At 40.2% G+C, this 11,117-nt stretch overlaps 1 protein-coding gene across 2 annotated transcripts in view; it reads right to left on the bottom strand.

Annotated features, from left to right (window-relative positions):
* Positions 1-10,620, bottom strand: part of LOC116809712 (olfactory receptor 2A5) — a 36,373-nt gene extending 25,753 nt beyond the window's left edge. Inside the window, exons 1-2 of one of the 2 annotated variants that reach the window (XM_032753581.2) lie at positions 9,692-10,620; positions 8,790-8,908 (exon numbers count right to left, since the gene is read on the bottom strand). In XM_032753581.2, coding sequence (XP_032609472.2) covers positions 8,851-8,908; positions 9,692-10,620 — 987 coding nt within the window. In that variant the 3' untranslated portion in view covers positions 8,790-8,850. Of the gene's footprint in view, positions 1-8,789; positions 8,909-9,691 lie in introns of those variants that run through there. The other variant, XM_058436054.1, reaches the window with a different exon arrangement.
* Positions 10,621-11,117: the final 497 nt, after the last annotated feature.

Here is an 11,117-nt window from a genome sequence, read left to right as displayed (position 1 = left end):
CACACATGCTCTACAAACAATTTTTGCAGTTAACGCAATCATCACAGGGTCCTGAGGTGACATACATCCTCCTCAGCTTACGAGATGACAGGATTAAGAGATTAAAGTAAAGAGAGGCATAGGAAATCACAAGGGTATTGATTGGGGAGGTGATAAGTGTCCATGAAATCTTCACAATTTATGTTCAGAGATTGCAGTAAAGACAGGCATAAGAAACTACAAAAGTGTTAATTTTGGGGAACTAATAAATGTCCATGAAATCTTCACAATTTATGTTCTTTTGAGATGGCTTCAGCCAGTCCCTCTGTTTGGTGTTCCTGACTTCCCACAACAGCAGGGCAGTCAAATCTTAAAGCTCTGAAATGATCTCCTTTGACTCTATGTCTCATATCCAGGTCACATTGATGCAAGGGGTGGGTTCCCATGGTCTTAGACAGCTCTGACCCTGTGGTTTTGCAGGGTACAGCCCCTCTCCTGGGTGCGTTCATGGGCTGGCATTGTCTGTGGCTTTTCTGGGCACATGGTGCAAGCTCTCTGTGGATCTACCATTCTGGGTTCTGGAGGAACTTCAGTAGGCAGTGCCCCAATGAGGCCTCTGTATTAGGGCTTGAACCCCACATTTCCCTTCCACACTGCCTTAGCAGAGGTTCTCCATGAGGGATCTGCCCCTGCAGCACACCTCTGCCTGGACATCCAGGCATTTCCATACATCCTCTGAAATCTAGGTGGATGTTCTCAAACCTCAGTTCTTGACTTCTGTGCACCCACAGGCTCAACACAACATGTAAGCCACCAAAGCTTGGGGCTTATACCCTCTGAAGCAATGGCTTGAACTCTGTGTAGGCCCGTTTTAGCCATGGTTGGGAGGTGGGACACCAAGTCCTGACTGAACAAAGCAGCAAGGCCCTGGGCCTGGCCCAGGAAACTATTTTTTTTTCTCCTAGGCCTCTGGGATTATAATGGGAGTGACTGCCATTAAGACCTCTCACTGCCCTGGAGACATTTTCCCCATTGTCTTAGTGATTACCATTTGGCTCCTTGTTACTTACACAAATTTCTGCGGTGGGCTTGAATTTCTCCCCAGAAAAATGGGTTTTCCTTTTCTATTGGATTGTCACACTGCAAATTTTCTGAACTTTTATGCTCTCTTTCCCTTTTAAACATAAGTTCCAATTCCAAACCATATCTTTGTGAATACATAAAACTGAATGCTTTTAACAGCACCCACATCACATCTTAAATGCTTTGCTGCTTAGAAATTTCTTCTGCCAGATACCCTAAATCATCACTCTCAACTTCAGAGTTCCACAGATATCTAGGGCAGGGGCAAAATGCCACCAGTCTCTTTGATAAAGCATAGCAAGAGTCACCTTTAGTCCAGTCCCCAACAAGTGCCTCATCTCTGATAGCTTGCACCATGTGCCTGGGAAAGTCACAGACACTCAAAGCCTCCATGAAAACAGCTGAGTTGGGGGGCTGTACCCTGCAAAGCCACAGGGGTAGAGCTTCCTAAGGCCATGGGAGCCCATCTCTTGCATGAGTGTGACCTGGATGGGAGACATGGAGTCAAAGAAAATAATTTTGGAACTTTAAGGTTTAATGACTGCCATATTGGATTTCGGACTTGCATGGGACCTGTAGCCCCTTTGTTTTGGCCCATTTCTCCCATTTGGAATGAATGTATTTACCCAACCTATGTACCTTCATTGTATCTAGGAAGTATTAATAACTAACTTGCTTTTGATTTTTATAGGCTCATAGGCAAAAGAGACTTGCCTTGTCTTAGATGAGACTTTGGACTTGGACTTTTGGGTTAGTGCTAGAATAAGCTAAGACTTTGGGGGACTATTGGAAAGGCCCAATTGGTTTTGAAATGTGAGGACATGAGATTTGGAAGGAGCCAAGGGTGAAATGATATGGTTTGGCTGTGTCCACACCCAAGTCCCATCATGAATTGTAGTTCCCATAATCCCCTCTGTCATGGGAGGGACCTGGTCAGAGGTAATTGAATCATGGGGGTGGTTACCCCCATGCTGCTGTTCTCATAATAGTGAGTGAATTCTTACGAGATCTGATTTTTATTTATTTTATTCTATTTTTTATTTTTGAGACAGTCTCTCTCTCTCTATCACCCAGGCTGGAGTGCAGTGGCACGATCTCGGCTCACTGCAACCACTGCCTCCTGGGTTCAAGGGATTCTTCTGCCTCAGCCTCCCAAGTAGCTGGGACTACAAGCACGTGCCACCATGCCTGGTGATTTTTGTATTTTAGAAGAGATGGGGTTTCACCATATTGGCCAGGCTTGTCTTGAACTCCTGACCTCGTGATCCACCCACCTCGGCCTCCCAAAGTGCTGGGATTACAGGTGTGAGCCGCCATGCCCAGCTGATCTGTTGGTTTTTTAAAAGGCTTTCCCTGCTTTGCTTGGCAGTTCTTCCAGCCACCGTGTGAAGAAGGATGTGTTTGCTTCCCCTTCTGCCGTGATTGTAAGTTTCCTGAGGCCTCCTCAGCCATGCTGAACTGTGAGTCAACTAAACCTTGTTTTAAAAATAAATTGCCCAGTCTCAGGTATGTCTTTATTAGCAGCATGAGAACAGACTAATACAACATGTGTCCATCAATAAATGAAAGTATAAAAAAAAGTATTATACATATATACTGGTATATATATGTATATAATATGCTATTATACTATATATAATAGTAATTCAGCCATTAAAAAAGCATGAAATCATGTATTTTACAACAAGATGTATGAAACTAGAGGTCATTATCTTAAGTGAAACAAGCCAGGCACAGAAAAACAAATATTGCATGTTCTCACTCATAAATGGGTGAAGATTATGGGAATCAGGCAGCAGGTCGGGATAGCTGCTGAGCTGACCAGTGACTCATGTGGCTGTAATCACTAGGACAACAGCCGGGTATCTGGCTGAAAGGCTGGTGAAGCCACTGAGGAGTGGATGACAGACCTATTGGCTGCTACAACTGCAGCAGAGGTGGGGGGCTCAAAGATGGCAAATGTGATCTACTTTTGAATTTTTAACACACACTAAATTATAAATTTTTCTAATGCAATCTACAATTATTCAGCATTTTCACCTTTCTAATCAAGTCAAGAGCTTTACCATGATTTAATTATTCATTGGTATTATTTACATCAACCTGTTACGGCTGCTAAGAGCTTTTACTATTTTATATAAAAAGCTATTTTGTTTACATTCAACAATTATACTTACTATTATTCTTTATCAACTCGTATGCTTCGCATGTACCCTATATACTTTTATTCTGTTTTCATCTTTTTTTCTATCCAATATATTTATTAATAATTCTGTTGAAGACCTAAGGGAGGTAATCTTCCTTAGACTTTGTTTGAAAACATTTTCATTTTTCTCTTTTTCTTGAATTATAGTTTAACTGTCTGTGAAATTGTAGAGTAACAGTTTTCCTAATCCTTTTGAATATTCTCTTTTGGCATCTGTTTTGCTGAGGGGAAGTCCACTATTATTGGTTATTCTTTTGTAGTTATTCCTTTATTCTCTGAAGGTTTTATTATTTTCTTTTCCTCCTTAATGTTCTATGCTTTCATTATGATATGTCTAGATATGAATTTATTTTTATTCATGTGGCTTGATACTCAGAGTATCTTTTGTTCTGAGAATTCATGTGTTTAGCCATCAGGAAAAAAATTTCAGCAATAATGTCCTATCCCATTTTCATCATTATTTTTATATCCTTATGAGATAAATAGATATTATATCTGAGCCTAGAGTCTATGTGCTTTTTATTCCATTTTCTTAAAAAATAATCTCTGTTGCATTTTGGGAAAATTATGCATTCCATATTCTATTTCACATTTTTTCCCCTAATGTACTCCATCTAGAATTTATCCTGTTAGTTGAATTTTTTTCATATTTAAGAAGAGTTGGCCGGGCACGGTGGCTCACGCCTGTAATCCCCGCACTTTGGGAGGCCAAGGCGGGTGGATCACGAGGTCAGGGGATCGAGACCATCCTGGCTAACACAGTGAAACCCCGTCTCTACTAAAAATACAAAAAATTAGCCAGGCGTGGTGGCGAGTGCCTGTAGTCCCAGCTACTCGGGAGGCTGAGGCAGGAGAATGGCGTGAACCCAGAAGGTGGAGCTTGCAGTGAGCCGAGATTGTGCTACTGCACTCCAGCCTGGGTGACAGAGCGAGACTCCGTCTCAAAAAAAAAAACAAGAGTTAGTCCTTATTTCAGGGAGTGCATGTTTTATTTCTAAGCTCTGTAATTGTTATCTTTTGGGATCCATCTGCTATTTTCTAATTATTTTCCTTCTTAATCCCTGGCCATCTAAAATAATTGGCATATCTTTAAGAAATCTTTTATGCATTTAAACATAAACATAAATATTTATCAATTGTTCATTCCTGAACACGCACAATGGACATCATCAGAAGTAAATTTATTTTCCAGTTGTTGATATTTTGGGCTGCTTCTCTTGGCAGCTTCTGAAAATAGATTTAAAGACCCAGTTCTCTCTCCATTTCTGTCTCTCTGTCTCTCTGTCTCTCTCCCTCCCTCTTCTCTCATCTAGAAGCTCAGGGGTTGTCTCGGCCCAGCTCTTTGGGCTTCCTATCCAGACCTGGATCTTACATAAATGATTCAGAATTATGTACCTATAGTGTGACTGAGTATATTGGGAATCCCAGCACCCAGAGTGGGTGGCTGGATTCCACATTTGGTTGCAGCACAAGGCCTGGGTTCTCACAAGTCTTCAACCAGCTACACAGGGAAGCAGTATAGCACAGTACATTTTTTGATCTTCATTAGTAAGCAAAGGAAGTCAGTCCGTCCCACCCTCCTCCATATCTTATTTTCAAGGAAGGTGCTAAGCCTCAGTTCCCCATTATTGCATGAAGAACTTTAATATATTTAGTTCCTAAGAGCAAAGCTATCTCAACCCAGGCCAACTTACAAACAGTTGGCTAACCCATGGCTTCTGCGTCACTCACACATCTGATTTTATGTTTTGTTTCTGATCCACAGAGATGTTTATCTTGCCTTGGGAGCTGGTTTTGTCTTTTTCATTTCCTCTCCTTGTGGTTTAATCTGTCACTGCTCTGTGGGGTTTTTTGTGTGTTTCTTTGTTTGTTTGTTTTTTCAGAGATGGGGTCTCGCTCTGTTGCCCAGGCTGGAATGCAGTAGCATGGTCATAGCTCACTGCAGCCTCAAACTACGGGACTCAAGCGATCCTCCCACCTCAGTTTCTTCAGTTGTTGGGATTACATGTGCAAGCCCGTGTGCCTGTGTTTAAGGCAAAAGTCATTGAGCTACTATCACTGAATATCAGGCTAATATTTTAAAATGTGAAACCATGTATATCTAGAAATAAAGTTGTGATGGCATTGTGGGAATAAAAGTGTGAGAACCACAAGTATGAAGCTTATACAACACTTTTTTCCTACTTGGATATTTTCTTTTGATGACTCTGCTGAATCCTTGGAAGAACAAGACAGGATTTTGACACAGAAAAAAGATTATCTTAGAATTACCATTTAAAAATCTTTAAATGATTATAAGTTTGTTTAAAATAAGGTTAAACTCTGCCCCTCATTAAAAAAATGAAAAAGTTTATTATGAAATCTTAAATTTTCAAGATAGAAGAGACATTGGAAAGACTCTGTTGCAAATGCCTGTTCAATGTATTTATATTTTACTCAACCTTTATGTTTCTATTTATAGTAAGGCTGCACACCAATTCACAAGACCTCATTGTTGCATAACATAATGTTCAAAAATATTTTCTCACATTGATGTTAATTCCACTTTTATGTAAACCTACTTTTTGATTCTAGGGTATTTTTCCCCACTTTGGGGAAGGCAATAAACAGCTATGTTTGCCTCCTGCAAGATTCTCAATGGGACATATGAAGACAATTATCCTGTTTGCTTTTTTCCTCTTTTTTCCAGGCTGTGGAAACACAGTCATTTCAAAAATTATTTATGGCTATGCACTCATTTATTTGATCATCTATATATTTCTTTCCTAATATGATTATTATCCAGGACAATAGTAAGGCCAGGGAGACCAATATAAGGAGTTGGCTACTATGAGTGCCAAAATTTCAGCCAACTAACAAGGTGTCACCAGGGTGAGTTTCTATCTCTACATACAGAGACTGAGATTTCCTAGAGGAGCTATTCTAGACACACAGCTGATGAGAATTCTTGGTGTGGGGGTAGGAGAATGAATGTAACAAAGCTATGGACTAATTATTTTTGTATATATTTCCTATCTAGATGCTATCTCAAGAATCCTTTTCGGATTGAAGCTATGTAGAGAATGTAAAATTTTATGTAGGATTCTTCTTACAGTTTTGTGTACTGGCAGGAGCAATGAAAACCATTTCATACCCAACCTCCTGTGCACTAACCTTCAACCTCCTTTGGTGGAGACCTTACCCAATATCACTAACCAAACAAAAACAAAGATAGGCACAGAAACTTGCAAACACAAAGAGCTGAGATTTTTTTGAGAAACTTCCATTGTTCAGTAAGTATCATAATAATTTATGAATCATTAAAATAAAAGTGGATTTTGTAGTTTTATGGTTGTTTAGTCATGAATTTTACCAGCTCTTAGTCTTACTATGTAACCATTTTTCATTTTCATTGTCCTTATATCCTTCTCACAAAAATACTCACTTCAAATCAGAGTCACATAAATTCTTTCATTTAGCATTGATAAAAGTTGTATAAGGCACCTAGCTGAAACCTTGTTAGCCACATCTGACCTAAAATAAAACTCAGGATTGAGGAGGCTATATTATTCCTAGAAGCAGACCTATCTAGGAAGTTGTAGCACAATTGAGATGTGACTCTAACATAGCAAGTATCTCAGCTTGCACCTGTGCTGGGTTCCCCCTTTCTCAGTCCTAGCAGCCTAGAGCACTGGTAAGGTAGATCCATCTGTACACAGGAGAGACGGGGACACTTCCTGGAAAAGCATTCATCACATCATAAAGGGAAAGAACACTGGTGGGTACACCTAATGATAGAAAGAAGACCAGAATCATAAGTAAGATAAGACGCTGAGAAAAGCAGGGTGTCTCTCGTTCAGATTGTCCCTTTGGGGCAATGCCTTATGAGGCCATGTGATTTTGCAAACAGGCATTAGGAGGGAGTTACTATTGGAAAATGATGATGCCGCTAATGTGAGTGTTTCTGCTCTTCCCAAAGGTGGTAATGAATCCTCCAAAGATGGGTTGGCTACAGGATGTATTCTTTCTGATGTTAAGACTTTGGCTATAATATTGTAAACTCTGTTTTGTTCTAGACTCTGCCCCATCATGTGGATGTTGAGTCTAACCCCTGTTGAGCTAAAATTTGTAACGTTTTGGGCAGACAGCTGCTAAGAAGCTGTTTGGGTTTGCAATCAGTACAATCCATAACACTCAGTTCTATTACTGGTTGCGTAGTATAGGATAAGTTATTAAATCATTCTGAACTTTGTTTACTTATCTATTAAATGGGGAAAATAATAGCCATGTTTATGAAAGATAAATGGGGTAACATTTGTGAAGCAGTCAGTAGAACTTGCAGCCTAAAACAATGCATGTTTCTTTCACTTACCCCCATCCCTTTAAAAACTGATTAATGTAGAAAATATGTATATATAAAGTGGTCATAACACCAACATATAATTTGTTTGTTAAAATCCTAGAACTCAAACATGGAAACAATTAATAGAAATTTTTCATATACTCAGGTATTTTCTGTAATGTATTAAATATATATATTATATATATATATTATTAGAGCCACTATTCAGACCTGCTAGAGAACATTTCTTTATAATTTATGTATACTTGTCACTTTCTGTAGAAATGTGGTCTTTTTGGTCTATTCTTTCCCAATCATTTAGAACTGACATAGGATGAATTCTACCCCCTGATTTTTCTACTGTGCCCTAGGTAAAAAATTCTGAATTCAAATCTATTGCTTATGTTTTATATGAGATGAACTATTCTACATGTTTCCTCTTTCCCTTTTCTTTTAAAGGTTTTAAGCAGAATATGAAACATACGTATTTTAGGGAATGTAATAATTTTTTCAGATATAGTTAGAAAGTCCTTTCTATATGAAAATAGTGCCTGTTTTCTCTTTCTATTTTCAGAATAGCGCACACAATGATTCCATAGTGGTTGATAGTTAAATTTAGATCCAGTATTTATTTTTTTAATTCAAATTGCTCTCTTTGGGAGGGGCAGAGCAAGGTTTGTGTATTTCTGCAGGCCAAAAAATGTCCTCACAGTATGGAGATATGAAAACAAAGACCATCACCAGAGGCAGAATGTTTAACCGAGATGAATGGATGAGCAGAATAGTCAGCAACTAGGCTTTTTGAGAACTGAAAAGAAAACAGTGTGTTTGGAGAGAGGGTGGGAGGAAAGAGTTCCCCCTTTGCTTCTTTCTTTCATGGAAGAAGAAATATATGAAATGATAAGAATATATTTTTAAAATTGTAAAAATAAAAAATCTACAGGCAGCAGATAATGTAATACATGGTCATACAGTTGAACGCACACAATACTACAAGGGTTGAGAGAAAAAAGAGAGAATTCCAAAAGGTACCATACTCGAAGTGTTAAAGAAATCATATTACCACATTGTGCTGATCATTTAGGACTCAGACTTGTGTTAAAATAAAACAAATTACTTGTACATGTCATTCTGACCACTTGGGTCCAGGAAAAGTAATATATATCACGTGGAGTAGCTTCTCTTTGGAATTTTGTTGAGGTTCCTAAAAGTCCTTGTCAAGACTTGTCACATTCTTGGTTCAAAGCAGTGGTCTATGATGTTACATCAAGCTGTCAGTTTCCCTTGATGCTTTCTTCCTTTGCAGTATTTTCTTACTCCTACAATATTTTATGTAATCACCATATGATAAATTGTCACCTACACCCAGCTTTGCTATCTGAATTATGAAAAAGGTAATATCCCTAATAACATTCTCTCATATTTATTTTAAATGCAAAATCTTTCCAAACTCTTTCTAATTAAATGGTGCAGAATTAAGTGAAATGAAACCAAGATCCTGATATTTCTCTGCCTTTTATATAAAAAAATCTATGCAATTAAACTTTGCTTTTTACAGAATTAGATTTGTTAGGGTGATTTAGATGAACTTCCAGTACTAATGTCATCATCCTTAGGCTTTAGGTTCCAGACCAGGCATTGGCTCTACTCTTAGTTGTTGTTACATTCACAGTAGAGGGCTGCTTAACCAAGGTCAGTATTTATTCTGTGTGGTTACAAGTAGCCTCTTATAGTAGCATATGGTATGGGATTACCAGCATATACTTACGGCGAAAAGAGATGGAAATAATAGAGAAATTTCAGAGGAAATTTGAGAGAACTAAGCCTCAAAAGACCAGAAAGCAGATCCTGGGTAGGGGTGGGAGCTGGCAGTAGGAGTTCATGGCACTTTGCACCTCTGCTGCACCACACGGCTCAGCGCCTTTCTGCATGTGCTTTGTGATCTGCGGGGTACCCCACGTTTAGGGATAGAAGCCGATCAATATATATTCTTGATATCAGAAATCTAAGAGATGAGACTGTAAGGCATTTACACCACCGTTCCTACAAATCTCATTGGGAGGAAATCTTCAACCCTCTAGACTTTCCCTGGCATCCCTCACCTTGATCTCTGTTTCCACAACACTCTTTTCAGGGCACCCTTGACCTCTGCATTCCTCAGGCTGTAGATCAGGGGGTTCAGCATCGGGTTGAAAAGGCTGTAAAACAGGGAAAGGACCTTCTGCTGCTCCTCAGGATGGCGGGACTTGGGGGCCATGTACATGACAATGGCGCTGCCAAAGAAGAGTCCCACCACGCAGAGGTGGGAGGAGCAGGTGGAGAAGGCCTTTCTGCGGCCCTCCCCGGAGTGGATCCTCAAGATGGCCGCCAGGATGCGCGAGTAGGAGACCAGCACGAGGCAGAGCGGCCCCACCAGGATGAACACGCAGGCTGCAAAGATGACCACCTGGTTGAGCCAGGTGTCAGCACAGGCCAGCCTGAGGACGGACAGGATTTCACAGAAGAAGTGGTTGATTTCATGGGGCCCACAGAAGGGCAGCCTCAGGATGAGAACCACATGGACCAGAGCCAGGAGGGAGCCACACGTCCAGGAAGTGACAGCCAGGACTGTGCACACTCCCCATCTCATGATGGCAGAATATTGCAGAGGGTGGCAGATAGCCACGTACCGATCACAGGACATCATTACCAAGATGAGACACTCGGTGTGAGCAAAAGCCATGTATAAAAAGGTCTGCATTATGCATGGGACAAAGGAGATTGTTTTTCTCTTGTTCAGAAGGTCTGTCAGCATCCTGGGGACATTGTTGGAAGCATACGAAATATCAATGATGGCCAGGTGTGAGAGAAAGAAGTACATGGGAGTGTGCAGTCTGGAGTCCAGCCAGATGAGCCCCAGGATGGCCCCGTTTCCCAGCAGAGTGAAGACGTAGAACAGGGAGAAAAACCCAGAGAGGAGCATCTGGATCCTTAGGCTGATCGGAAATCCCAGGAGACTGAATTCTGTGACCCATGTCTGATTTTCTGTCATGCCCTTGTGACAGTACCTGTGTTGGACTCTGCTGTGGCAATGAGCTATGTGCTGAGGAGCAAATGCAGATCCAGATTAGTCAGTTAACAGAAGGAGGGGTTTATGGTGCACACAGGGTGTGCTGACCCAGTCAGCAAGCTTTTTCAGAGCCATTATGCCAAATCCTTTAATCCAGAGTAAAGCAGAAGATAAATTTGGTTCAGAGAACTAGTGTAAATGCAGACAGGGTGACGTATACTATATCCAGTCCCAAATAATTTTACTTAACTTGGATTGCAAGACCCACAGTTTTACTATCAGAAGGGCAGCCACAGAGTAAGTTGTTTTTCAGAATGGCTAGCCATTTTATTTTAGAGTAAAGATCACAGCCATGTTCTTATGTGTTTTACTTTATAATTTATTTAGTTTGCATATTTTCCCCCACTTTCTCTTCCATATTTGGTTTTCTCTTATTTTGGTTTTCTCTTAATTTGTGCAGAGTGCATTGCACATGCAGG

Source organism: Hylobates moloch, unplaced genomic scaffold, assembly GCF_009828535.3.
Source record: "Hylobates moloch isolate HMO894 unplaced genomic scaffold, HMol_V3 SCAFFOLD_1, whole genome shotgun sequence".
NCBI classification, from domain to species: domain Eukaryota; kingdom Metazoa; phylum Chordata; class Mammalia; order Primates; family Hylobatidae; genus Hylobates; species Hylobates moloch.
Note: the sequence above shows the minus strand (reverse complement) of the source record. Positions and strands in the feature narration are given on the sequence as shown.